This window comes from Wallemia ichthyophaga (genome assembly GCF_000400465.1).
Source record: "Wallemia ichthyophaga EXF-994 unplaced genomic scaffold scaffold13, whole genome shotgun sequence".
Classification (NCBI taxonomy): domain Eukaryota; kingdom Fungi; phylum Basidiomycota; class Wallemiomycetes; order Wallemiales; family Wallemiaceae; genus Wallemia; species Wallemia ichthyophaga.
Window position 1 is genome coordinate 70,799 of NW_008806286.1, and position 26,150 is coordinate 96,948.

The 26,150-nt window shown below is 45.0% G+C and overlaps 15 protein-coding genes across 15 annotated transcripts; 9 read left to right on the forward strand and 6 right to left on the reverse strand.

Moving 5' to 3' along the window:
• Nucleotides 1-10: 10 nt before the first annotated feature.
• J056_001031 (DNA repair protein RAD14) lies at nt 11-928 on the forward strand (the record flags this gene model as incomplete). The annotated part of the gene is made up of 1 exon (XM_009270659.1): nt 11-928. One exon carries the CDS (start codon nt 11-13, stop codon nt 926-928), a length of 918 nt encoding a protein of 305 aa, XP_009268934.1.
• A 113-nt stretch (nt 929-1,041) lies between these two features.
• On the reverse strand, nt 1,042-2,688 carry J056_001032 (uncharacterized protein; the record flags this gene model as incomplete). The annotated part of the gene is made up of 1 exon (XM_009270660.1): nt 1,042-2,688. The coding sequence occupies one exon, from the start codon at nt 2,686-2,688 to the stop codon at nt 1,042-1,044; it is 1,647 nt and encodes a 548-aa protein (XP_009268935.1).
• Nucleotides 2,689-2,838: 150 nt separating this feature from the next.
• Nucleotides 2,839-4,557, reverse strand: J056_001033 (Glucokinase; the record flags this gene model as incomplete). Its single annotated transcript, XM_009270661.1, has 8 exons — nt 2,839-2,888; nt 2,940-3,061; nt 3,109-3,501; nt 3,555-3,635; nt 3,683-3,788; nt 3,839-3,902; nt 3,959-4,118; nt 4,169-4,557. 8 exons carry the CDS (start codon nt 4,555-4,557, stop codon nt 2,839-2,841), a joined length of 1,365 nt encoding a protein of 454 aa, XP_009268936.1.
• A 782-nt stretch (nt 4,558-5,339) lies between these two features.
• J056_001034 (uncharacterized protein) lies at nt 5,340-6,094 on the reverse strand (the record flags this gene model as incomplete). The annotated part of the gene is made up of 4 exons (XM_009270662.1): nt 5,340-5,782; nt 5,848-5,906; nt 5,953-6,006; nt 6,054-6,094. 4 exons carry the CDS (start codon nt 6,092-6,094, stop codon nt 5,340-5,342), a joined length of 597 nt encoding a protein of 198 aa, XP_009268937.1.
• A 225-nt stretch (nt 6,095-6,319) lies between these two features.
• On the reverse strand, nt 6,320-7,126 carry J056_001035 (uncharacterized protein; the record flags this gene model as incomplete). The annotated part of the gene is made up of 3 exons (XM_009270663.1): nt 6,320-6,357; nt 6,404-6,870; nt 6,918-7,126. The coding sequence occupies 3 exons, from the start codon at nt 7,124-7,126 to the stop codon at nt 6,320-6,322; spliced, it is 714 nt and encodes a 237-aa protein (XP_009268938.1).
• Nucleotides 7,127-7,451: 325 nt separating this feature from the next.
• On the forward strand, nt 7,452-11,514 carry J056_001036 (Vacuolar protein 8; the record flags this gene model as incomplete). The annotated part of the gene is made up of 12 exons (XM_009270664.1): nt 7,452-7,584; nt 7,638-7,751; nt 7,797-7,947; nt 8,002-8,246; nt 8,299-8,382; nt 8,451-9,034; nt 9,078-9,207; nt 9,261-9,463; nt 9,722-9,779; nt 9,829-9,932; nt 9,980-10,397; nt 10,445-11,514. The coding sequence occupies 12 exons, from the start codon at nt 7,452-7,454 to the stop codon at nt 11,512-11,514; spliced, it is 3,294 nt and encodes a 1,097-aa protein (XP_009268939.1).
• Nucleotides 11,515-11,603: 89 nt separating this feature from the next.
• On the forward strand, nt 11,604-13,867 carry J056_001037 (Pumilio domain-containing protein C6G9.14; the record flags this gene model as incomplete). The annotated part of the gene is made up of 2 exons (XM_009270665.1): nt 11,604-11,630; nt 11,675-13,867. The coding sequence occupies 2 exons, from the start codon at nt 11,604-11,606 to the stop codon at nt 13,865-13,867; spliced, it is 2,220 nt and encodes a 739-aa protein (XP_009268940.1).
• Nucleotides 13,868-14,038: 171 nt separating this feature from the next.
• Nucleotides 14,039-14,885, forward strand: J056_001038 (Protein MSN1; the record flags this gene model as incomplete). Its single annotated transcript, XM_009270666.1, has 3 exons — nt 14,039-14,687; nt 14,755-14,802; nt 14,848-14,885. The coding sequence occupies 3 exons, from the start codon at nt 14,039-14,041 to the stop codon at nt 14,883-14,885; spliced, it is 735 nt and encodes a 244-aa protein (XP_009268941.1).
• Nucleotides 14,886-15,011: 126 nt separating this feature from the next.
• On the reverse strand, nt 15,012-15,372 carry J056_001039 (Histone H4; the record flags this gene model as incomplete). Its single annotated transcript, XM_009270667.1, has 2 exons — nt 15,012-15,239; nt 15,289-15,372. The coding sequence occupies 2 exons, from the start codon at nt 15,370-15,372 to the stop codon at nt 15,012-15,014; spliced, it is 312 nt and encodes a 103-aa protein (XP_009268942.1).
• Nucleotides 15,373-15,725: 353 nt separating this feature from the next.
• J056_001040 (Histone H3) lies at nt 15,726-16,142 on the forward strand (the record flags this gene model as incomplete). The annotated part of the gene is made up of 1 exon (XM_009270668.1): nt 15,726-16,142. The coding sequence occupies one exon, from the start codon at nt 15,726-15,728 to the stop codon at nt 16,140-16,142; it is 417 nt and encodes a 138-aa protein (XP_009268943.1).
• Nucleotides 16,143-17,181: 1,039 nt separating this feature from the next.
• On the forward strand, nt 17,182-17,604 carry J056_001041 (uncharacterized protein; the record flags this gene model as incomplete). The annotated part of the gene is made up of 1 exon (XM_009270669.1): nt 17,182-17,604. The coding sequence occupies one exon, from the start codon at nt 17,182-17,184 to the stop codon at nt 17,602-17,604; it is 423 nt and encodes a 140-aa protein (XP_009268944.1).
• Nucleotides 17,605-18,679: 1,075 nt separating this feature from the next.
• On the forward strand, nt 18,680-19,464 carry J056_001042 (NADH-ubiquinone oxidoreductase 21.3 kDa subunit; the record flags this gene model as incomplete). Its single annotated transcript, XM_009270670.1, has 6 exons — nt 18,680-18,742; nt 18,788-18,876; nt 18,921-18,973; nt 19,020-19,068; nt 19,121-19,192; nt 19,245-19,464. The coding sequence occupies 6 exons, from the start codon at nt 18,680-18,682 to the stop codon at nt 19,462-19,464; spliced, it is 546 nt and encodes a 181-aa protein (XP_009268945.1).
• A 71-nt stretch (nt 19,465-19,535) lies between these two features.
• J056_001043 (DNA-directed RNA polymerase III subunit rpc1) lies at nt 19,536-23,899 on the forward strand (the record flags this gene model as incomplete). Its single annotated transcript, XM_009270671.1, has 4 exons — nt 19,536-19,859; nt 19,903-21,925; nt 21,973-23,749; nt 23,797-23,899. 4 exons carry the CDS (start codon nt 19,536-19,538, stop codon nt 23,897-23,899), a joined length of 4,227 nt encoding a protein of 1,408 aa, XP_009268946.1.
• A 105-nt stretch (nt 23,900-24,004) lies between these two features.
• J056_001044 (PRA1-like protein) lies at nt 24,005-24,844 on the forward strand (the record flags this gene model as incomplete). Its single annotated transcript, XM_009270672.1, has 8 exons — nt 24,005-24,035; nt 24,090-24,103; nt 24,149-24,238; nt 24,289-24,330; nt 24,380-24,387; nt 24,438-24,455; nt 24,506-24,692; nt 24,743-24,844. The coding sequence occupies 8 exons, from the start codon at nt 24,005-24,007 to the stop codon at nt 24,842-24,844; spliced, it is 492 nt and encodes a 163-aa protein (XP_009268947.1).
• Nucleotides 24,845-24,896: 52 nt separating this feature from the next.
• On the reverse strand, nt 24,897-26,087 carry J056_001045 (Transcription activator of gluconeosis ERT1; the record flags this gene model as incomplete). Its single annotated transcript, XM_009270673.1, has 4 exons — nt 24,897-25,125; nt 25,177-25,299; nt 25,344-25,478; nt 25,531-26,087. The coding sequence occupies 4 exons, from the start codon at nt 26,085-26,087 to the stop codon at nt 24,897-24,899; spliced, it is 1,044 nt and encodes a 347-aa protein (XP_009268948.1).
• Between the last annotated feature and the right edge of the window lie 63 nt (nt 26,088-26,150).

Below are 26,150 nucleotides of genomic sequence, written 5' to 3' on the forward strand. Positions count from 1 at the left end.
TATATCTCAAATGGCAGAAGCTGAGCGTAATAAGAAAATTCAACTAAACAGGCTCAAGGCCAAGCAAGCGTTGAAAGAACGCGACAGATCGACCAACAAGTCACGCGAGCTGAATGGCAACAACAAGCGCAATTTGAAGCAGGTTGAAGGGCATGACGATAGTGTGGCAAGCAAGTCGAGGCGAAATGCAGCCACCGAAGACTCAAACGACTCCACCTCTCCACTACGCAGAGACCCACGACTTGGCCAATACTACGAGTACGATCTATCCAAGATGCGTAACTCCAAAGGTGGTTTCCTCATCGAAGACGATCACGGTTTGGGCGAGAAGACGGAGAATGAAATGCGTAAAGAGAAGCAGCGTGAACTTGAACGCACTCTAGCTGCATCCTATGAGCCTGGCTTGAAAATAGACCTGAACGCGAACCCTAAATGCAAATTATGCGACAGTATCGAGATTGATCGACAAATTTTCACCTCATTTGGCATCAGTGTTTGTCATAAATGCAAGCAATCCCATCCAGATAAGTTCAGTTTACTAACAAAGACGGAGTGTAAGGAAGATTACCTCCTCACCGATTCTGAACTACGGGACGCGGATGTCATGCCTCATCTCCTCAAACGCAATCCACACCGCGCGTCGTGGAACAACATGATGCTCTTTCTACGTGAGCAGGTCGAAGAGTTCGCTTACGCCAAATGGAATGGTCCAAAAGGTCTTGATGAGGAGTGGGAGAGACGCGAACAACTCAAACACAACAAAAAAGGAAAGAAGTTTCAGGATTCTCTCAACGATCTCAGGCGAAGGACAAAGAACAACGTCTGGCAGCAGCGACAAGATGCTCAGCATGTGCATGACTGGTCCACCCAAACTGATAAGCAGGTTTGTTCTGTGTGTGGTCTGCAAGTTGATACAGAGAGTTTCTAATGTAACATGTGCATTCATATACAGCCCCCCTCATGTCATCTACTCTTCATCAAACTCTGCAAACCGGGTATATTTGATTGCGGTGTTGGTAGAACACTCCCGCTACTAATGCTTTACTGTGACTTTGTGTCATTGAAAATATTCGCAACTCCTCGCTCAGACGACGGGCTGTCATCATGAAGAAATTCGAGAGGAAGTGACTGAGCTGTTCGGTTTCGTTTGGGTGTTTCCATGTCTAAAGATTCAATGTCATCGTAGTCATCCTCTTCTTGGCAATCGCTGTCCACGTCCAAAGACACATTCGGTCTATCAGTCGAGTCCATATCTAAGCCACCCCACAATCGTTTCTGAGGATCGTCTGCCACCTCCTCACCCAACTCATCATTCTGTGACTGAGTGATCCAGCCAGATATCAGACTCTGTCTCTTGGTATCTTTTTGCTTCTCCTTCTCCTTATTTCTCTTACCCCGCCCCAAACCTTTATTTTGGGTAATAGGTCGTGTCCCCTCCCACGCTCTCTCCAGCTCAGGAAACCCAATTGCACCAGTTGGTATAGAGGTTTCAGTGGGCATGTGTGTGTGCGAGTCTTTAGGCGGCGTATGGACTTTTAGCTTGGACTGTCGTAGTTCCTTTGATGGCGATCGCGGTGATGGAGTGTTCGCAACTAAAACGCTACTTCTGTTGGATAGACCACGCGTACTCTTCTGAGGAGTGCGTTCAGTCAATATCTGTGTGAATGTTCTGTATCCATTATTGCCATTCTGCGTAAAGAGCCATTCATCCTCGCGCTGATCCTGATCCGCCTCCAAGTCCTCGATCGTCGTTGATCTCATTGGGGGTGAAAAGAGTGAAGAGTGATTGTCCATATCTTGAGTGTACTTTCTTCTCTTGTTGTCAGTGTTGTTGGTGGTGTTGTTGCTGAGATTACGATTACGATTACGATTACGACTGCCATTGCTATCCCTCTTAAGCGACGGGATGGTAACTTGATTGAGCCGTTTGCTAAAGGTAGCGAGGGCAGCTAGGTGAGATTGGAGAGAGTCAGTGGGGTGTTCTTCACTTGCATTTCCATTTCCACCCTCGCCATCGTCATCGGCCAACATCGCCTTGCGCATCTCAAGCTCAACGCGCCGCTCGCGCAGTGTCGTCAGACGGTCCTTAGCCCGCTTCTCCTCATCGACGGGCGACAGACCTGCGGCGTGGCGCATCCTAGCCAGCTGCGAGAGTGCCCCGCCGCTCGTCAGCTCCTTAGCCAGCGACGAGGGTGATGATGGTGCGTCGAATACGTGCGTGTGCTGTTGTTGGCTGGGTGAAGGTGGTTTGGAGTGGGAGTGGGAGTGTTCGAGCTCCTTCTCCTTCTCCTTCTCCTCCGCATACGCCTCTTTCCTCCTGTAGTACTCTTCTGGATTCCAGAATATCTTGCTTTGGGGTCTGACGCTATTCTTGGCATTCTTGCCGTTCTTGCCGTTCTTGCCGTTCTTGCCGTTCTTGCCGTTCTTGCCACTGCCCTTTCTCTCACCACCCATATCGGCAGCGCTAGATAGCAGTTTGTCCTTGGTGTTGCTCATCGCGCGCGAGAATAGCTCACGGTCTACCGTCCACTTGCTGCTTTTAATCCTCGCATCGAGCTGCGCCGGTGAAGTGCGTTGTCGACGCACAACACCCCCACTTGGCCTCGTCGATGGCTCCCCAGCCTTTATCCATCCTGTAGACGCTGGTGGTGTATATTTACGCGTGTGGCTATCGCTGTGGCTGCTCATCTATCCTCTATTCGATGACATAAGTTATCGCTCGTGGACGCCTGAGAACAAGAGTGTTTTGATAAGAAATAGTGAAAAATTAAAGATTAAAAGAATCAACATCTATGCATATCCGAGGCGCGCACGATACAAAAGTCTATTCCTTCGCGTCTATTTCTTCGCAACTCCCTGCTTAATAGCTTGCAAGGCGCATAGAGCAGCTTTGTGAGCGTTTGTGTTAGCCAGAGCACATACACTGCTCTCCTACTCACCTCCCACTCCACTTCCATCCTTAGCCAGTCCAATTTTGATACGTTTTTCAGCCTGGTTGCCGAGAATGACGTTGAGAGCATCCCGGATAGATTGTTCGAATCTCGGGAAGAACTCGATGACACTGTTTTGGTGGTGTTAGAGCATCCGATAAGCACCTCATCTACCCACGATCCATCCAGCCCAATGTTGATATCTCCCGCGGCGTTCTCACTCGCCTCTGACTCGATCACGGCTGCGAGAGCACACGCACTGAATCTGGCAGCGCGCAACCCGATCAGTTGCGAAGCATCTCTGAAAAGCTGCGCATCCAGCTCGCGAACATTTTCTGCAGATACGCCTAATGCACCCAGCACCTGCTTCGTATGTGTGGTCTCACCGTCTGAGTCTCTGAGAGAATCAGACATGAGAGCCGTGTCTAGCCCGTACTGCGTGTTAAAAGCCTCCGGAAGCGTGCTCGTGTTGCTGAGAAACTCTTGCTTGGCGTGCAGATCCACCAGCAGCCTCCGCAATATCTCACCTAGGTACATACCCGAGATAAGTTTTTCGAAAGACTGTCTGCGTCTACGGTGGTGGTTGGTTAGACACACTCTCAACGAAACCCAATGTCTGCTCACGGATTGATCGACGCAGAGTCGACAATATCATCCCATTCAGTTATCGGCAACACACTTCTGGCGTTGTCAACGTTGCCCCATCTACACACATGTTAGCGGGTGGGCGTGTGTGTAAATTAGGTATGTACTCGGTGTTGACGACCATTTTAGAACCAGCTTTGGGGTTTTTGGCTTCGTCGTCAAGCTTCTTGATCTCGGTAAGATCTTCCAAGTACGCACCGTTAGTGCCAGTGCCTGAGGTGTGTTAGATTGTGGATACTGCGCGTCGTAGTTTCGACACATACCAAAGATAGCACCGATCTTCGCACCGCCAGATTGATACGAGTGAGCGAGCAAAGTGCCGACAGTCTAGTGAGGTTTGGTAAGTGTTGAGCCTTTAAAACATCTAAACACGGTCAGCTCACATCATTGACCAACGCAACGACATCGACAGGAATGTTTTGCTTATTGAGACAATCCTGTAGCGTCTCAACGACATCCTTCCCAACGGCATTCTTGGCATTGAAGCCCTTGGTGAAGCCGATCAATTTGCCTGAGTTGATAGCAGACTGATCGACGGGGAAGCTGGGGGAGGATCAGATATCGATATGATGTAATCAGCGTGAAAAACACACGAGAAGGTGAAACCGAGTGGGATTCTCTGACCTTGCTTGGATTGAGACTTTGTGGATATAAAGTGACCAATAGATTTGGCCATGTACGAGAATAACTCAGTGAACTCGCCTGTCTTGAGATCCTCAGTGATTTTATACTTCTCCTGAGAAATGGAGAAGTTCCTGTCACCAGAAAGATTAACTTCACAGACACGCATATTTGTGCCGCCCAGGTCCAGGCTTAAATAGGTGCCGCATTCAGTTCCATCCGGCAAGCCATAGACGAACGTGGGGATCATCGATACGTCTGTGCCGTGGTAATTAAGGCCGTGAGAGAACTCAGCTTGAATTTCATTTTTGATTTTAAACAGGGCGTTGTCGTCGACGATTAATTTTTCAGAGAAGTTCATGGCTGTGGGGGACAGACAACTACCCAACACCAACCAGCCAAATGAAGCAAATACGAAATTTAAGCCGGATGCAGAAGAGTTTAAGAACATTTAATCGCTCAGATATAAAACACGCTTTTTATAATGCAATACACGATGGTAGATCTATATCACCTTATAATATGCGTGAACTCGTATCTAGATATCTCTACAGGGACTTTGATTTCGTTTTGCAGGTACTGGGGATGTTACACAAGCACAATCAGCTCAATGTTAGTCTAATCAACCATACGATAAACCTTCTACCCGGTGCAGATCTTTTTATCCGGTTAAACGAGCTCAAACAGCTCAATATCGGAATAGAAAGCTACAACACAGCCCTCAAGCGTCTTAGTGGGATTAGTAGAGAACAATGCGTTGAATTGTTCGATACTCTGGCTGCTGCGAACGTCGTCAACAGCAATTCATACAAATACGTCGTCAAAAGCATCTTAAACTACCCGATAAACACTTCTCGCGATTATGTCATTGTTAAGCGTCTCTATCAACACATAGACACTTTAGACGAGACTTTGGTTCACCGGCTGATCGAACTTTTCACGATCGTCGACGACGCTCACAATGTTAAGCTGCTATACGACAAGCACAAGCTTTTAATAGACAATATATCATTATTCAAGGTAGTAAATTACTTTACACGTGTGGATATTAATCTCGCTAGGTGTATACTGGATGAGTGGTTGCGGTTCAATCAAACGACCCCCTCAATGGAGCTGCTTGAATTGAAATTATCACGCTCACAGCTAGCTGAGAGTGGCTAGTCGTATTGGATGTGGTCTGCCCATATTGAATCGATCGAGCGGCTGCATATTGAAACTGTGTTGTTTCTCATCTTTGAAAGTAACCAGCGGGATATTCTCTTGATGGATATCATCAGTGTTGGCGTAGAGTATCTCATCAATAGCTTCTCCCTCATTATCAAAGCTTCCATCAAAACCTTCATGTTCTTCAGCTACTTTACCCTCTCGCATACGATTTCTCCCCTCTTCTGCCTTCACTTGACGCTCTACCTCATCTCTCACCTCGTTACGGTCCCTTGTACCCATTTCATCCACTTCCCCTTCAGCTTCAGTTATGTTGAATTGGTGTGGGTGTTTCTCCACTTTGACAAAAGGCGCACGATGTTTGATGAGTATGAAGAGGCGCTTGAAGACCCAGAAACCGAAAAAAGTTAGTCCACAGGGAGCTGTGGAGGGTAAGTGATGTTGGTGGTAATCAGCACGTCTCATTCTATCATCGCTCTCCACCCACATAGAATTATAAGCGCTTTGATCGGCGGCGTCATTTTCAGATCGTACCCACAAAGAACACTGCTAAGTTGGTAGATTGGAATTATTGTACTTTTGATGCACCTACTCTTTTGCGCATGGATCTGAATTTAGACTGATTGCGTGTGTTGACCACGACAGACTGGATGTGATTTGAAAGGTAAATCACGCAGAAAACACAGCACACACCTTAGCAGTATCAAGCACACAGTTACAATCATGACGGTCATTGTGGTCATTGTAATAATTACCCAATCAACTGCATTCTTTGCGCTGTTTGAATACGGTTGAACGGCGAAATCACGTCATGTGAAGATGAAATACGTAAAGACAGGTTATAATGTCATTCATAGCATCGTATTATAAGCAATAAATTACAATTTAGCATTAAAGGTACTGGGATTGATTAGTGGGAATGTGAGTCAGGGGCACGTACGCACAATCTGCCAAATTGCTTACTTGGTAGCATCATCGAAGCGCTTAGCGGTTTCAGCTGGGATAGACTGTTAGAGAGGAACACCAAAAAACACCGCACTCACCCCAGTTAATGACGTTGAAAATGGCGTTGAGGTAATCTGGCTTGACGTTCTTGTATTGGAGGTAGAAAGCGTGTTCCCAGATGTCAATACCAAAGAGTGGGACGTGTGGGGGAGTAACAGGGTCTTGGTTTGCGGTGGTCACCACTTCGATGCGCTTATTCTTGGAGTTGAGGGCGAGCCATCCCCAGCCAGAGCCTTGGATACCAGCAGTAGCGGCGGTGACTTCCTTCTTCATGTTTTCGTAACCGCCGAGGTCGCGCTCAACTGCCTTGGCGAATGCTGAGCCTTCTGGGTACTTGGCTTCTGCCGAGTTGGCTGGAGCGAGGTTCTTCCAGAAGAGAGAGTGGTTGATGTGGCCACCGCCATTGAACTTAAGTGCTGCTTGAAGGGCGATCTGTGACTTTACGTCTTTGGCAGATTGTGCTTCTGCGAGACTCTTCTCTGCGCCGTTGAGGGCGTTAACGTAGCTGAAGAGGGGGTATTAGCGGGTTTGCGGTATAGAATTGACAGCCACTCACGTCTGGTGGTGCTTGGTGTGGTGGATAGTCTGTTTCCGTTAGTTGGTGTCTTCTGCGCCAATTCTCTCTTCTCACCATCTACAGCGCAAACAGCGCACACGTCAGCAGCGTCAAATAGAGTCAAAGATCCACTCACAATCTCCTCGCAGATGAATGGCTCAAGTGCGTTGTATGCATATGGTAATTGTGGGAGTGTGTGTGCCATTTTTCACGTGGTTGTTTCGGTGTAAGAGGTTATTAATCATGATGACCTCATTTGGGTGTTAAAAATTGCATCATCAGCGTATAGTTTGTTGTGTTTCTAGTCCACGCTTCATTTTTACTAGTCTTTCCCGTACCTTTACTAGCTCCTTCAATTATCCTAGTCGACACTTCAGTTTCACTAGTCGACGCTGATATTCATTCGTTCAACTGAAATACATAAGCTCTTTGCTCGATTTAAATTGCTTAAATGGTTGGATTCCAGTAAATATTTCACATCTCCACTTCTTTTGCTCCTTCTCGCCTTCTTTTTCCGTTTTACACCGGCAATGCCATCATCCTGGAAAGAGAAAGCGCTTAACAAGCGGAGCATACGCGATGGGCAGATACGTGGGGTGCTTGACAGGCTGCAGGGCGGTGGGCACGAAGACAGCCTCGATACCGCCATCCGTTCGCTTACCGGTGGGTGGATTACACTCCCAGATAGGGTCACTGACAAACCCCACTACACACAGCCACGGCTCTTGCTGGCAGAATAGCAGCCAAGGAATACACAGCCACGCGTGTCCTCGAAGCCTACATTCGCGGCAGTGTTGCGGCGCATGAGCGCACAAATTGTCTCACTGAGGGTATGTCCGGGTGAGCACTGATATCTGTCCTCAATGTTCCCGCAGTCCTCTACGAACGCGCCCTCGAAACGGCTACCCAACTCGACGAGCACTTGGCCCGCACCGGCGCCACTGTCGGCCCGCTTCACGGTGTGCCCATCAGCGTGAAGGACGTTGTCCAGGTGAAAGACGTCGACTCTACATTAGGCTTTACAAAGTGGGTGTGGAGGTGCGCGTGGTGTTGGAGTGCTGTCTAAACAAATGAACACAGCTGGATCGGCAACCGAGCCGCGGACGACGCAGCTATCGTCAAGATACTCGTTCATGCCGGTGCGGTCCCCCTCGTCAAAACCAACATACCGCAGACGATGCTCTCGTTCGAATGCTCCAACCCTCTCTGGGGAAGGACTGTGCATCCGCACAACAGCGCATACACCAGCGGAGGCAGCTCTGGCGGCGAGGCGGCACTTCTCGCCTGTCACGGGTCTGCTGCTGGTATAGGTACTGATATCGGAGGTGCGCAAAATGCACCACACCGCCTTGACGTACACCTAATCACCAATTGCAGGCTCCTTGCGCATCCCCACCGGCTATTGCGGCCTTTACTCGATAAAGCCGGGCTGCGGTAGATGGCCTTACAGCGGCATGCAGCGTGAGTGGTGGAGTGATCCATTTTGTCCTTGATTTTCATTTCTCACCTCTTACCTTGACTCTCATCAGCATTGGTAGCAGGATTCGAAGGAATAAAGGCGGGGCTGGGCCCAATGGCGCGGAGTGTGGTAGATTTAGAGCTGATAGCTCGCGCCGTGCTCGACTCACCCATCAAGTTGAATGTCTCAGAAGGGTCACTCGCGCCTGTGCCGTATCGCCCCATAAACCTTCCCCAAAAGCTGCGTTTCGGGTACTACGCCGACAGCAACTTTGTCCGCTCATCGCCGGCTATGCGTAGAGGAGTGTTCGAGACAATCGACAAGATGCGCGAAGCGGGTCACGAATGCATCGATGTTGGCCCAGTTGATGCTGAGTCAGCGCTAGAGATATTCGTCGCTCTCTCGGCAGCTGATGGTTTCAACACCCTTATGGAACCACTTGGCGATGATCCGCGCGAACCTGCCCTCTTCCTCGTCGGACTGGGTGCTAGTCTACCCTGGCCTGTGCGCAAGATGGCAGGGTGGCTCTTAGAGACATTTACGCCTAATAGCGGGTTCGCACGCGCTTTGAGACAGTCGGGTGCCAAGACCGTGCACGACTACTGGGCGTGGACGGCGAAACGCGACGATTTCGCCAGTCAGTTCAGAAAGGAGGTGAGTGGAGTGGTATTGGTGTGTATTGCATTGACAGTATCAGGTCTTTCACAAACATAACCTAGACGGCCTCATCGCACCCCTGCAAGCATTACCGAATGTACCGCACACTCTCACCAAGTACCTCAACCTGATCGCGGCAGATACTGTGCTATACAATGTTACCGATAGCAGTGAGTGGATTCTGTTGTAGGGTAGGGTACATACTGCTAACAGCCTTTCACAGCCGTGGGGATAGTACCTGTGGGCAAGGTAGATAAGGAGAGGGATCAGCTTCCTGCAGCTTACGCACCCGGTAAGGGATGCAGAGCGCAGTTGCTGGAGGATCGGATGTATGGAGGGAAGGAGCCGGTGTACAATGCAGACAAAATGGATGGACTGCCTCTGGCTGTGCAGATAGTCACGGAAAAGGCATTTGAGGATGAAAAGGTGATTGAGCTGATGAAAGTGGTGGATGGGGCAGTGAATGGATCAAGTAAAGGCGTATCAGAATAAACACTCAAAATACATTAAAACACTTGGAAACATTGTAAAAGGAATTTTCATTTTATTTTTCTCGCTCGCTCTTATCGACATAGATACGACAGAGGCTGTCCATCACGTCGTCGCCGCCAACAGCGCAAACAAGTAAATTAAAAAATAAAATAAAATATGGGAGCTTGTGTTAGTTGCTGTATTGCACGCCAGCAGGGGGAGGAGTATAGCCAGCTTCTACTGGACAGCGAGAGAGACGCAGTAGCAGAATGTGGGTGGATGTATTGCATATAGAATGAACTCAACTGAGGGAAAAACAGTACTGGCATATCTTGAGAACAGAGATAATGTGCCTTGGTTCGATGAGCAGGATGAGGATTCGACGGGATCGCCGCTGGGAGCATTGACGACGCTGGCGTATTCAGTAGGTTTGAATTGCAAGCGTATTTGAAGTACTCTGATCAATTCTAGTCAAACGTTGACTTACAACGCTCCGCCGCTCTCGCTTTCGCTGAAATTACGGAAAAGGAGGTTAGACAAGTCGGAAGGGATACGCTGGAGCCTCTATTATACCTCCTAGCCAATCACGATACAGAAGTACAAAGAGCTTCCTCAGCTGCTTTAGGTAATTTGGCTGTGAATACAGACAATAAGCTGCTCATAGTTAGGTTAGGCGGGATCGAACCTCTCATCCGCCAAATGCTCAGCCCAAACGTTGAAGTTCAATGTAATGCTGTTGGCTGCGTTACAAACCTAGCCACACACGACGAAAATAAGACTAAGATTGCGAAATCTGGTGCACTCGTTCCTCTCACTAGACTGGCTAGATCTAAAGATATGCGTGTTCAGCGGAATGCTACAGGCGCTTTACTCAACATGACACATTCAGGTGGGTCATGTATTCCCCACTTTACTTTCATTTACGCCAATTTTCAGACGAAAATCGTCAGCAACTAGTCAATGCTGGTGCTATACCCGTGCTTGTGTCCTTATTGGCCTCTCCAGATACTGATGTTCAATACTATTGTACTACAGCTTTATCAAATATCGCTGTAGACGTTAATAATAGGAAACGCTTATCTCAAAACGAGCCAAAGCTGGTTAATTCACTCGTAGCACTAATGGAATCACCTTCGCTTAAAGTTCAATGTCAATCAGCACTTGCATTGAGAAATTTGGCATCTGATGAGAAATATCAAGTTGAAATAGTGCGTAATGGAGGGTTACCACCGCTATTACGTCTATTAAGATCTTCATTCCTCCCACTCATACTGAGTGCAGCAGCATGCGTTAGAAACGTATCAATACATCCAGCAAATGAAGCACCAATAATTGATGGAGGGTTTTTACAGCCATTAATAGATTTACTTGGATTTGGAGAGAATGAGGAGGTACAATGTCACGCTATTAGTACTTTGCGCAATCTAGCAGCATCAAGTGAGCGAAACAAAGGAGCGATAGTAAGAGCGGGAGCGGCAAGAAGAGTGAGAGATTTAGTTAGGGAAGCACCAATGGCAGTACAGTCAGAAATGACAGCATGCGCGGCAGTCTTAGCGCTGAGTGATGATCTCAAGAGCACACTGCTTGATATGGGCATGTGTGAATGCCTTATACCATTAACAGGCTCACAGAGTGTGGAAGTGCAAGGAAATTCAGCAGCAGCACTTGGAAATCTATCAAGCAAGGCGGAAGACTATACGATATTCAACGAAGTATGGATGAAGCCAGAAGGAGGATTACATGGGTACTTGGTGAGATTCTTGGGTAGTCCAGATAACACATTCCAGCATATAGCCGTGTGGACGTTGGTGCAATTGTTGGAGAGTGGGGATACAGAGTTACTGGAGAATATCAAGCAATCAGCGCTGATTCTCCCATTAATCAAAAGACTCTCGACGGAAGACACATCCCAGGACAACGAATCGAGCTACAGCTACGACAACGAGATGGAGGGTGAAGGGGAAATAAAAGCGCTTTCAAGGAGAATAATAGAGATAATCTCATAAATATATTTTAACAAATTAATGTGATTTTAGTGGAAATTGATTTGGTATAATTTTACAAGGCGTCGATAGATTCCCAATTCCCATCGACCATGTCCTCGCCAAAGGAAATGAAGAATGTGAGTTGGGGATATTATTGAAAGCCTCATCTAACTCACAGCAGCCACAGATATTAGAAGCTAAGCGTATAGAGCATGAGCTGGAGCGTGAGCGTCAGAGGAAGATGTTCGACCAGGAAATGAAAAGGCTGGAGGATGAGCATAAAAAGGAAGAACAGCAGCTACTATCCTCTAGCAGCTGTCCTTCGAGTCCACCACCGAACAAGCACCTCCTCCCAAGTTACATGGACTCAAGAAGATATTCTGATGATTTTGATTTCGAGGACGATGACAAATTTCCTGTTCTGATTAAAGATATCGATGGCAAGTTCAATACAAAGCTGTCGATTTCGCGTCCTCCTTCCACAAACTCAAGATTTTACGATTTAGACTTCAATATTCCTAATAACCCTCCATATCCACTTACATCACCTAATCCTCCTTCTAGCCATGGTCATGGTCATAGTAACAATAACAGTAGAAGGTCTTTGACCCCGAATCAATCCCATTCCAAGTCACAGTCACAGTCACAGTCACAATCACAGTCTCACTCCCAGTCTCACTCTCAAAACACCTCAAATAAGGTCGATAACGATTTAAATCGCTTCATTGGCGTTAAACTTGAGGACATTAAGGGTGAAATCTATAACCTCTGCAAAGACCAACATGGCTGTCGTTACTTGCAGAAAAAGTTGGAAGATGATGATCCACTTGATGATTTGGTTGATGGCGTTAAATTAACATCCAGACAACTCATCTTCAATCAAATCTATACTCACTTCTCTGAACTGATGACTGATCCATTCGGTAATTATCTCTGTCAGAAATTATTGGAATTTGCAAACGATCAACAACGAGACACGCTCTGTGAAACTGTGTCCCCCGAATTGGTTACCATATCTCTAAACATGCACGGTACTCGTGCCGTTCAAAAAATGATTGATTACCTCTCAACCAGAAGACAAATCAACACCATCATCATGAGCTTATCTTTAAACGTTGTCACTTTGATTAAAGATTTAAATGGTAATCACGTCATTCAAAAGTGCCTCAATAGACTCATCCCTAACGATAATCAATTCATTTACAACGCCGTCGCTTCAAATTGTATTGAAGTCGCCACTCATAGACATGGTTGTTGTGTCTTACAAAGATGCATCGATCATGCTTCTGATCAACAGCGTATTCAATTAGTTACCGAGATTACTTTCCACGCTCTCACCCTTATTCAAGACCCTTTCGGTAATTACGTCGTACAATACGTTCTTGATTTGAACGATAATAGGTTCAGTGACGGCGTCGTTAGACAATTCCTTGGTCATATTTGTGCCTTGTCAGTACAAAAGTTCTCTTCAAATGTTATTGAGAAGTGTATTAGAGTTGCTGATGCTTCAACTCGCTCAAGTGTAATAGATGAACTCAATCATCGCCCTCGTCTCGAAAAGTTACTTCGTGACGCTTTTGGAAATTATGTTGTACAAACAGCCCTAGATTTTGCTGAACCAGTTCAAAGGATTGCTTTAGTTGAAGCAATTAGACCCATCTTACCAATGATTAGAAACACTCCATACGGAAAACGTATTCAATCCAAACTACAAAGAGCTTCCATGTTTATCAGAGACAGCTCTGATCCTACTTTTGGTTTAAGAGCTGCCGGTCCGCCTGGTGTAAACAATGGCGGTGGATTCAGGAGTGCTTCTGCCTCCAATTTCAGCGGTGGACACTCTCCATCCTTGTTAGGTATGGGTAGGAGTGTATCGTCGCACGGATTAGACTATCAATCTCTCTCGACACCATTTTTGAACGTAGACAATCACTCAAACACTGCATTAGCTGCTGCTGCCCATCATCAACATGCTCAACAATTAGCTGCACTTGCGAATGTCAATGTATCTTCACCTAGTGTTGGTGGTGTCGGTGGTTTGGGTGGTGTTAGTGGGATGAACAGCATGAATGGCGTAAATGGTGTGAATGGAATCAATGGTGATAGTAGATTAGTCCATCCAATCAACCTCACCAGTCCAATCAATTTGGGTACAATGAATGCTGCTGCTGCAAACGTTCAAGCTCAACACGCTCAACATGCTCAACACGCTCCTCAGGCGCAACCTGGATTTGATTACTTTTTCTCTCCAGCTGCACCAGCTGCTCAGCACCCGACGCACCCTACACACGCAACGCACGCAACGCACAACAACTTGGACACCCCGAATAACTCTAATCCATACTCGGCTGCCTTCTCGACGCCTTATATATAATAGTCTCTCTCATTCTCCCCTGTAATCTGACTTGGTTGTTGTAGAAAAAACTCAATCCTTGTTATAAAGTATAAGTATCAGTATAAATGTGTTCTTTTTATTAGGATGTATTTGCACGCTCTATGATTGTAACCATCACTGCGTATAAGTAGACTTGGACGCAAAATTTCAATGTCCGATCATAGCCTACGGGAAACGCTGCAATTCGTGTTAGGCGAGGTGGCCATACTGCACAGGGAGGTCAACAGTCTGCGCGAAGAACTGGGCGAGTTGAAGCGTGAGCACAGAGGTGCGATGGCGCCGCTACCTATGAGCAGCATAGAGGATGTGGCGTCGACCCCAACAAACATAAACATGAACATGACTATGAGTCAGGACACTCAGGACCCTCACCACACTCGACCGCACGACCAACCACTATTAACTCAGGAAGAAGACCAAGACGCACTGAACAGACTACGCCAGCTATTACAGCCGCAGAAAGCCACACTGAAGCCAACCAACGACAGCGTCACAGAGCTGTACGAGGAATACGAGCGCGGCATCCACGGTAACCCTTCCCTCAGAGCTCTCGAAAGCGCTTTCGGCAACACGTGGCGTAGCGCACCTGCCACTAATATGGCCTACAGTCGCAGATTGGTCGTTGTGCGCGAAATTGAAAAACGTGCTAGAGATTACGCTCATTGCGATGGCAGACGCGATGCGCTCGTTGACGACACTTATATTTATAGAGCCATTAACGAACTAGAGGACGAGCGTAGGTCGAGCAAATTGCGCATGCACGCTTTTATTCAGCGCCTTAAGAATAAAAGAGACGGTGGTGAGTGGATGGATGTCTGGCCGGCTCGCTGGCTGGCAACCTGGGATGTATTTCTTACGTGCTGCAGATAAGAAAACTCGCAAATCTCGACCGAAAGATGTGCAAGGCGACCATGGTGCGTGACTTATCTGAGAGTTTGGATACACCTCACACTGCACAGATACACACTCACACACTTCTAAGAAGATTAGATTGTAATGTTAATTTGTAACTTTATTCATTTTGAAGCAACCAAACGCAGAATCTGCACCATTTAAGTCTTAAGTCATCTATGATATTTGTACATAACAATAAATTACAGGATGGAATGGAGGCCAGGCCAATTTATTGACCAAAACCGTAGAGCACTCTTCCTTGGCGCTTGAGGGCATATACGACGTCGAGAGCGGTGACAGTCTTTCTCTTTGCGTGTTCGGTGTAGGTGACGGAGTCTCTGATGACGTTCTCCAAGAAAACCTTGAGGACACCGCGTGTTTCTTCGTAGATTAGACCAGAGATACGTTTTACACCACCACGACGCGCAAGACGACGAATAGCTGGCTTCGTAATACCCTGAAGTATTGTTAGATGGGAACATCGATAAAAAAAACTTTCAACTCACTTGGATATTGTCTCTGAGAATCTTACGGTGGCGCTTGGCACCACCCTTTCCTAAACCTTTACCGCCTTTTCCTCTTCCTGACATTGTGCTAAGAGTTGTTGATGAATGTTAAGAGAGAAATTCGTTGATTATTTATGCATTTGGAGCGCGCGCTAAAGATCACCAAATCAGGTAAGATCAATTTTTATCTTAAAATAAATCGCGTGATCCTGCTGTGTAGAGTGGGCAAATGTAAACTTAATTTACATCACCAGATAGCTCCGAGTTCGTGTTATTCTCAAATGTATTTTTTTCTACTAGCCTCTCCTCCCAACAGCTACCACGTATTTTAGATCATTTGCGCGTGATCCTAAATGGAAATGATCAAACGACGCGCTTATTTAACGCGTCGTTAGCCTCTTTTTTTAAAAATATCAATCATTTTTGAGTAATCTACAATGGCAAGAACTAAGCAAACAGCGCGCAAGTCCACTGGTGGTAAGGCCCCACGCAAACAACTCGCCACCAAGGCAGCGAGAAAGACAGCCGCCCCACAAGCTGCTGGTGGTGTCAAGAAGCCACACCGCTACCGTCCAGGTACTGTCGCCCTGAGAGAAATCCGTCGTTACCAAAAGTCTACCGAACTCCTCATCCGTAAACTCCCATTCCAACGTCTCGTCAGAGAAATTGCCCAAGACTTCAAGACAGACTTGCGTTTCCAATCCTCAGCTGTTATGGCCCTCCAGGCAGCCAGTGAAGCTTACCTTGTCTCTCTCTTCGAAGACACCAACCTTGCTGCCATCCACGCAAAGAGAGTTACCATCCAACCAAAAGACATCCAACTTGCCCGTAGACTCCGCGGTGAGCGTGTCTAATCTGCTACTTATTACTTGTATTATCGATGTATTCTATCACTTCCCAAACTGATATCAGCAATAACGGCTGGATAGCCTTCTAAAAATACTGGTGTACTGTCTAAGCTTTAATTTCACTACTGCGTTACAAGCTTCCGTCTCCTTTCAATGGTGTCGATTCTGTTTGAGATTCACATTTAGGAAATGCCAATCACAAGAAAATTTGCGGGTGTCCCAGGATTTCTTAAGACTTGCGTTTGTGTGTCGAGTCACTGCCTCCCAAAGTGCTTTTGTTCTTCTGCAATTCTTTAGAAACGAAACACAAAGGCAGTAATTTGGGTCTGAGGTATTCTAAATTTGTTATCACCCCCTGGAGTACCGTCAGAGCCGAACAGTCATTGGTACCGAGAGGGTAGCAATATTATACGGCCGATACTTTCGGCATGTCCTATGCGCTCGACTTGAGTGAAGCCAATGCTTTCTCTTTATTAGCCATTAAACGCTCTCAAGTCAACATCGTGTCGCCCAACTTGCATATTCACATGCAGGGAAACATTGAAAGCAGGCATTTAGGGATATTCTAGTATTCCTAAAGTAATTAAGAGGCCGGTAACGTGTCTTCAAACTGACTTAATTGAGCAGACTTCCTAACCTGCATGAAACACCTGCGATGTTTCTCAAAATGGTGCAAAAAAAAACTCCTGACTAGTTTGAAAACAAAAAATCCCTACTCATTTTCAAAATTCCAAGCCAAACCAAGGTCATTTATGCGTCATACATTATTTTCGTCGGAATTTTTGTCTGAGGTACGCGTTCTAAAAGTTCCGTGAATATTTGCATCCCTACCAGTCACCGGCCAACTTAGCATCAAAAGCGTCTGAAAGCAACATTAGCTGGATAATATGCAGTTAAATTATGTCATCGACACTAATACAAGGGTCTGTTTCATCGCTAGTCGCTTAATAAGGGGTAACTCAATCTTATCGCCGTAATTAAATGTGGGGTTGGCATATATAAACTCTGAAGTTTAATATTTCTTACCTTAGACCATCACTTCATCATGTTCAACAAGATTCTCCTCCTCTCAGCTGCACTCACCGGCGCTGTCGTAAACGCTACGACCTATGCAACCTTCTACTCAGACCCTTCGTGCCAAAATGATGCTTCGGTTGACTTTTCTGTTAACAATCCTGGTTGTTTCAGCGTAGGCGGTAACGAATACGTCAAATACCACGGCAGCAACATTCAATGTTTCTCGCTCGTCAAGTCTCCAGACGCAAGTTGCCCATGTCAATTCGATTGCATTGAAGGTTTAAACGCTGTTGGCGGTAAAGGTTCTGACTGTTATGGTATAATGATCCCAGATGACGGTTGCTATTACATTGGTCAATCTGAATCACTCCGTTTCATTGGTGGTATGTGTCCAGGAAACGACTGCCCAGACAGATCAAGCAGATCTATTCCAACTCTTGAAGACAACTAGATGTCCAATGGACACTGACTGCGATGCACCCGGATCATGTTTTTATATTCTCACTCTGATATCACTCTTTTTTTGTAGAAACTGGATATATATGTCGTTTTTGATGGACATTCTTGGCATTGATGGTGCTGTTGGAAGCTGAGACATTCTACTGCAGCTTTCGTGGATATTTCAAAATGAAAATCCTCATTGAATGACCTCTAGTGGTTTTTTTAAGCTTGCGCTAAAATCATAACCCTTGCTTACCTTTCACGCCCTGCAAGCAGCACGATAAGTGCTTCTTGGCATCACTCTGGAGTGCGCTGCGAAGCAGATATGAAGACCTTCTTGGGCTGTATCAACGTATACTTAAATATCTATCAATAGATATGGACAACTTCCAGCATTACAACGACTCATCCATCCTGCTGTGCGACCTGCACGCTGAATTGGATTTGCCATTCGACATTACTCTGAGACGATAAGAGTGCTTTTGTGCGCTATTTAAATGAAGGTGAATATTATTGACCAAAACAGAGCGTAATCTCTCAAATATCATAATTTTCAACCCTTCTAGACGTGTTTTGCATTTTCCGACGCGTAAGGGGTAGATATAATAAATAACGGCACTTTTACACATAATCACAGGAAAGAATAGATACACTTAATTGAAAGCGAGGTTCAGATCAACTCTGAAATAAGGACTTTGGGTTGACCAGATGTATTTCGAAAAACCAGATAACAGAGACAGGACAGCGATAAGGATGTGTTTAGAACAAAAGAAGTTTTAATAGCTAGTATAAGTTGAATCGCAAGGCTGCGCCTCAGTGAGATGATTCGATGGCTGAAGGATGTTACATAAGATTAGAAGATTTCCTATATTTCCCATTGGCTAATTTAAGAGAATGATTGCACAACAGCCCAGAGCTGTACCCCTTCAGGCTCAGATATAGCGATTAACTTCTAATTACTGGGGATCGGTGACGTTGAAAGCGGTGGAAGATTAAATAATAGTCAATAACAGAATTATATCGGGTTGAAGTGTTTAAATGTCTCTGCTTGGCCTTTAACAACTCTCTAACCTCTACCACCAACGATGAGCTTCCGTCCGACACTGAGATTGGCGCAAAAGGTTGCAGACCACACGAAATATCATCAAGTTAGTTGATTATATGTGATAGTTACGCAGCTAAATAGAAATCAGGAGCCAAAGGGAATCTGGGCTCAAGCTAAGAAGTGGCTTGCGGTGAACCCAGAAATAAGTTCAGGAGTGATTGACCACCATCAATTCCGGTGAGTATTGATTTAAGGGGTATATCAATGCTTAAATATCCAAGTACAATTCCACCTGCATCAAGACCGGAGAAGTACGTTCAGCCAATCAGTAAATGTGAGTTTGTGGTTGGAATTCACGGGATTTGAGCTAATTTGAGCAGCATATGATATCGCTGAGAATCCATACTACAAGCGTGATGTTAGAAGAGCGTTAGTTGAGTATTTATAAGCCGTGGATAGCCATTCTCACTCTATACCACAGTTACCCAAGAACTTCACACATTTCACAGAATGATCTTGCCCAATTACTTATTTCAAGCCCAGAAATGAAGGCGTGAGTTATTTTCACTGTCTTTACACAAATCTAACAGGAAATGTCCGAGAAGCCTTCCAAACCCACAAGAGCCACAAACTAAGGCACTCGCTCAAGTAAAGGATTCACCAGAGACTTTAGATTTGGCTCAAGTGATAGACGCTCTTCCAGCTGCTCACTCACCATTCACCGGTATCCCACCAACGCCGCCATTCCGTCCAAATCCACTCACCCAAACCCAAGGTGCGCCTGTAAAAGAAGGCGCATACTTCCCAATGCGCTTGTTCAAGTAAATCATTGAATAAATTTTTTGCTTCTTTTGATTTCATGTTTATCTTGGACCATCAAGTGCGTTTGATTACTTATGAAAGATATCGTAGCGCAGGATGCCCCAAAGAGGATCAAGCACATTCAGTTCTCCACACTATCCCCTCAAGAACTCGTTAAAATATCTGAAACTGAAGTTACCCACAACGGCCTCTACAGCCAGACGCCCGACAGGGCTCCACAGAGGAACGGTGTACTCGATCGCCGTTTCGGTACTTCCGATAAGAGCGGCAGCTGCGATACTTGCGGGGAGTCCATGGCTGAGTGCGTTGGTCACTACGGTTACATCAAGCTAGCTTTGCCTGTATTCCATATTGGTTATTTCAGGGATATTATAGCCATTCTTCAGGATATTTGCAAGGTTAGTACAGCTGTGCTCTCATCCCACCTCTCACCCTCCTCAGAATTGTGCTCGTGTTCTTCTCACTGAGGATCAGCGTAGATCTTACCTCAAGAAATTCAGAAGACCTAACATGGAAAATCTACAGCGCCAAACCACCTGTAAAGCTGTCAACACTGCTTGCCGCAAGCAGCTTTACTGCCCTTATTGTCAATCAACCAACGGTGTCGTCAAGAAAACGGGTTTACTCAAGATTGTTCATGAGAAATTCAGAGCTAAAAAGACCCATGTCGAGCATGAAGAGTTTGTTAACACCTTCAACACCGCCGTCAGTCTCAGTAAAGAAATCGCTCCTCATATCAACAAAGCTCAGGATGACTTGAATCCTCTCAGAGTGCTCGATCTCTTTACTCGCATTTCAAACGAAGACTGTGAGCTTCTAGGAATGAACCCCAAAGAAGCCAGACCTGAACAGTACGTTTGGCAGTACATGCATGTCCCCCCTGTCTGTATCAGACCCTCTGTCGCTCAAGACGGCGCCACAAACGAAGATGATATCACCGTAAAGCTCGGTGAAATCGTACAAACGTCGCAAATTATTAAGATTGGTATGGGTGGCGGTAAATCTACAACATCTCAGCTTATGGAGCAATGGGAATTGCTTCAATTAGCTTGTGCAATGTACATTAATGCTGAAATGCCAGGTGTCCCTAGCGATAAAGCTACCAAGCCTATCAGAGGTTTTGTGCAGCGTCTAAAGGGTAAGCAAGGTCGTTTTAGAGGTAATTTGTCCGGTAAACGTGTCGATTTTTCTGGTCGTACTGTCATTGGTCCAGATCCAAATCTTAGTGTCAATGAGGTTGCTGTTCCACAACGTATCGCAAAGGTTCTCACATACCCAGAACGTGTCTTTGAACACAACATCGAGCCTTTGAGGGAAGCTATTAGAAATGGTCCTGATGAGCATCCGGGTGCCAATTACGTACAAAATGGAGGTGTCAATGGCTTCAAACGTTTCTTGAAGTTTGGTAATAGAGAAGAGATTGCCAAGAGATTGCGCATCGGTGATATAGTTGAAAGACACTTACGCGATGGTGATTTAATTCTTTTCAACCGTCAACCAAGTTTGCATAGACTTTCCATCATGTGTCACTACGTCAAGGTTAGACCTTGGAGAACTTTGCGTCTCAACGAGTGTGCATGTAACCCTTACAACGCTGATTTCGATGGTGATGAAATGAACATGCACGTTCCACAGACTGAAGAAGCTAGAACTGAAGCACAAGAGTTGATGGGTGTCAAGCACAATATGGTCACACCGCGTAATGGTGAGCCTATCATTGCTGCCATACAAGATTTTATTACTGCTGCATATCTTTTGTCAAAAAAAGACCACTTCTTGGATAGACAGGAGTTTTCTCAGGTCATTTCCTATCTCGATCACGCAAACATGCAAATTGATCTTCCACCACCTGTAATTCTCAAACCAAGGAGGCTGTGGACAGGCAAGCAAATTCTCAGTATACTCATGCGTCCAAACAAATCAAGTCCAGTCTTGGTCAACCTTGAAGCTAAAAATCGTACAAATCACCCACCACCAAAAGGAATGCTTCCAGACATGTCTTCTAATGACGGGTTTCTCGTTATTCGTAACTCAGAAATAATGTGCGGACATTTCGACAAGGCTACTGTTGGTGATGGTAAGAAGAACTCTGTGTTTGGTGTCATTCTGCGTGATTACGGTCCTGATGAGGCCGTTAATGCTATGAACAGACTTGCACGTGTTTGTGCACGTTGGCTGGCAAATGTCGGTTTCTCGCTTGGTATAAGTGACGTCATGCCTAGTATGGATCTGCGTCAGCGCAAGGAGTCTCTCGTTGAAGAAGCTTACGCCACATGTAACGACCTCATTGAGAAGGCCAAGTATGGTAAGCTTGAAAACCAACCTGGTTGTGATCAAGAACAAACACTCGAAGCGCTTATCTCTGGTATATTGTCCAAGGTTCGTGATGTTGTCGGTGCAAGTTGTATGGAGGAGTTAAGTAGGTATAATGCTCCATTGATAATGGCTACATGTGGTTCAAAAGGTGGGCACTCTAGTGTTTCTTAAGGATGACTCTGATATTCCTCCAAGGTTCTGTAATTAACGTATCTCAAATGGTTGCTTGTGTCGGTCAACAGATTATCTCTGGTAAACGTGTTCCAAATGGTTTCCAAGATAGATCATTACCACATTTCCCTAAGAAAGCAAAAGATCCGCCATCCAAAGGTTTCGTCCGCAACAGTTTCTATTCAGGTTTGTCACCACCAGAGTTCCTTTTCCACGCCATCTCTGGTCGTGAAGGTTTGGTCGATACTGCTGTCAAGACTGCTGAAACTGGTTACATGCAAAGAAGATTGATGAAGGCTCTCGAGGATTTGTCAGCTCACTATGACAGATCAGTTCGTACATCAAGCGGTATAGTCGTTCAATTCCTATACGGTTCTGATGGTCTGGACCCAGTGTCTTTAGAAGGTGATGGTCAACCTGTTGAATTCTTGCGTAGTTGGAAACACACTAAGGCTATTCTTGACTCTACTAAACATGACCGTGGTATGCTACCGTTCGAGATCACTGAGCATGTCGATAAGGAGTTACGAACAAAGAGATGGATGAAAGAATGTACTCCTCATTATCTCTCTACTGTTCGCAACTTTATCTTCTCTAGTATTACAAAGAAGCTTGCCGATTTGAGAGACGCTCATGGCATGTTTGACGCACTGACAAGATCGGATGAGTGGGATGAAGAGACAGATCTCGATATGGGAGCATCAGAATTTGAAAAGGCGATAGTCGACAACAAAGCCAAGGTCGCACCAGCACAGCTTCAAGAATTTTTGAATATCTGTTGGCAGAAATATGTCAAGTCCAAGGTCGAACCTGGTACGACTGTCGGTCCAATTGGTGCTCAATCTATTGGTGAGCCTGGTACACAAATGACTTTGAAAACATTCCACTTTGCTGGTGTCGCTTCTATGAACGTAACACTTGGTGTACCACGTATTAAGGAAATTATTAACGCTGCCAAGGCGATTAGTACACCCATTATATCAACCAAACTTTACGACGATCAAACTGAATCTGCTGCCCGTATTGTCAAGGGTAGATTGGAGAAAACGTTTTTGGGTGACATTGCATCACACATTGAAGAATCATACAGAGGTGATTACAATGCAGTGTCTGTATTTGTTGATATGGATGCAATCAACAAGCTGCAATTGGAGCTTAAGCTGTCTGATATAACTTACGCTATTGCCAAAGACAAAAAGATAAAAGTTAAGAAGGATGATATCAAGGAGAATCATAGTAAGAACAGATTGAGGATCTACATTCAGCCAGGTCCGGACTCGTTCCACATCACCCGACACCTCAGACGTAACTTGGAGAAGGTTGTTGTTACGGGTATACCGGAAATAACGAGAGCAATTATCAATATCAACGAGAAGGAAAACAAGCGCAAAGAGTTGCTTGTAGAAGGATATGGATTGCTTGACGTTATGACCACTGAGGGAATTGTCGGTACACGTACATCATCGAATCATATTATGGAGGTTCAGAAGGTGTTGGGTATCGAAGCAGCAAGAAGTGCGATTGTTAATGAAATAGATAACGTCATGTCATCTCACGGTATGGGTATCGATAATCGTCACATTCAACTGCTATCCGATAGTATGACATTTAAGGGAGAAGTATTGGGAATTACTCGATTTGGTATTGCGAAGATGAAGGATTCAGTTTTGATGTTGGCATCATTTGAAAAGACAACTGACCACTTGTTCAATGCTGCGTTCCACGCCAAACGAGATTCAGTTGAAGGTGTATCTGAGTCTATTATCATGGGTAACCCAGCAGAGAATTGTGGTACATCTATGTATGTTTAAAAGGTGCTTTTTTTACCCAACTAACATTCAATTCCAGGCCTTCATTGATTCTACCAAAACCAAAACTGCCACCATCACGTAAATTGATATTTGAATCTGCGCTTAAGTCGTCGAAGCATTCAACAGCAACTGTATTTTAAATGAATAGATGAATATTATTATTTTTGCATTTAAATGTTTCTTACGGACACTGCGAGGTGTGCTGCGTTCTACACGCTTTCTCCGCTCGACCAACAAGTAAAATAATGGAATACGCAGGAAAAGTGATTGAAACGGGTTAGTGGGGTGTTGAGGGATATTCTACAATGTATTAACCAGTAACAATTACAGTAAAACACATTAGAGTTCGTCTTCTTCTGAGTATTCTTCGTAATCTGACGAACTACAAGGAAACTAGGCTTTCTAGGCTCAGACCTTTGAATGAATTTTTCGATCATCACAGACTCAGTCGCCCTTCGGACATGAACGAAGCTACTTCTGTACGTCAGTTCACTTTCAAGCTGCCACGCTGTGCTTATATTGAATACAGAGAATCACTTACAACACGCGTCATTTCTCTGGAAACTACGGTGTAAGTGATTTACTTGTTGCACAAACACAATCCTCAATCATTGACGTAGGTTGTCGTGTGAGTTTTGGTTTTGAAGTGGAGTTTTACATTGCTAATACAGCTCACAGAGCGGTATTGAGTGTTTAGTATGTTTACTAGTAGACATTATATCTCAAATTCCTCACACACAACACAGCGCTCTGCTCACTAACCCATTCTTGCTCATTGCAATTGCTGTCATCGTCGGTGGTTTCGCTGCCGTTCAGCGGTTCGGAGCTGATCCATTACAAGTCGGCGAGCATGTCATCACTCAGAAAGGCCTCTATGGTGTTCTTGTCGTTGTTGGTTTGGTGCTCTTCTGGATCGCTGCACCGCTGTCTATCGTGGGTTGAGTGCCGGTGGAAATTGAAAAATCTCATCAATACTATTACAGCTCTTTTGGCTCGTTGGTAGCAGTACTATGCTGATTTTTGGTCACGCTGCTCTTATAGAACCTGGTGTAGAATCTGAATATGCACCTGTTGAGGAGGTATAAAGTGTTTTTTTCAAAAATACATGAATGTTCTCATATTTAAACTTTGCTTTGTTCAGGTTGACATGCTCATGCTCAATGTTGGATTGAAATACGGTGACTGATTAGAGGTATCACTATATTCCTTTTTGGGTTGCAACGATACTGAATCATCGTAGAGCTTGTCTTGGTTGTCGTAGCTGTCGTAGCTTAGGTCTTGTTCAATGTCGTCATTGTCGTCATCGGGTTCAGTGGGCAGAATTGGCAACCACGTCCCAATGATGTAGGAGGGTATGTCAAATATACTAAATTTGATGTGAGATGGGAAGATATTCAAGTAAATTACTTAAACTAACTCCTTTTTTATGGTGAATGAGAAAGTGCAAGGAATGGGATTACCGTTTTGATGATTTAAAATGCAATAGGTGTTTACTGTTGGTTTGGCAGAATCGAAGGCGTGTTTAGCGAAGAGTTGCCAACTATATCTTGTTAACACGATGACGTAGATGTAGATTAAACTCACTATTCAACTGCTGATATAGGTTCCATTAGTTGGTAAATGTAAGTAGATGTGTTTATTAAGCTATCCCTGTCATATCCAACAATATACTGAAATTCATCGCCAACGAGCAGAATTTCACCCGTTCTTCTCCAGACACTGAGTTATTTGTGAGAAACTTAAATATCAAATCAAATCAAATCAAACCAACACTGTAGGAGCACTTATACACTTTATAAGCTCACTCAAGTCTATCATTGATCTTCTGAGTGATTGTTCAACAAAAATTTCGTCATGATTGCTGAGATTGATTTGTAGGGATAAAAGGGAAGGTCTGAATTCTGAGATAGCTTTGAAAATTCTAAGCTTATCGTTTTGAGTGAAATTTTCATTAAACTTGAGGTAATTGATTAGGTGTTTATATCCAATTTCATATGGGTATGGTTGAGTGATTTGTGAGTAAACATTTGTATTCTCTGTTGAGTTTGAGTAAGGTAATTGAGTATCCAATGTATTATCAGTTAAATCATTTCCTAGTGTTGGCTGCTGTAATGTACCAGGCTGTAGTGTGCCAATGAGCTCATTAAGCACGTTAAACTCAGAATTAGCAGAATTTGATTGAAAATCATCCTCCAAGATATATTTTGGCTTCTTCCGATGTCCATCCCTGCACTGGTCCGCTAACCCCCGCTTAATACAGCGGCTACATGGCCTATCTGGGTGAAATTTAGACGAGCATGTACGGAATTGAATAGCGCTCACTATCATCGCAAGTTAAATGAGACTTCTGACAACCTTCACACGCTCTTGCTGTTTTCTTCTTTTTGTTAC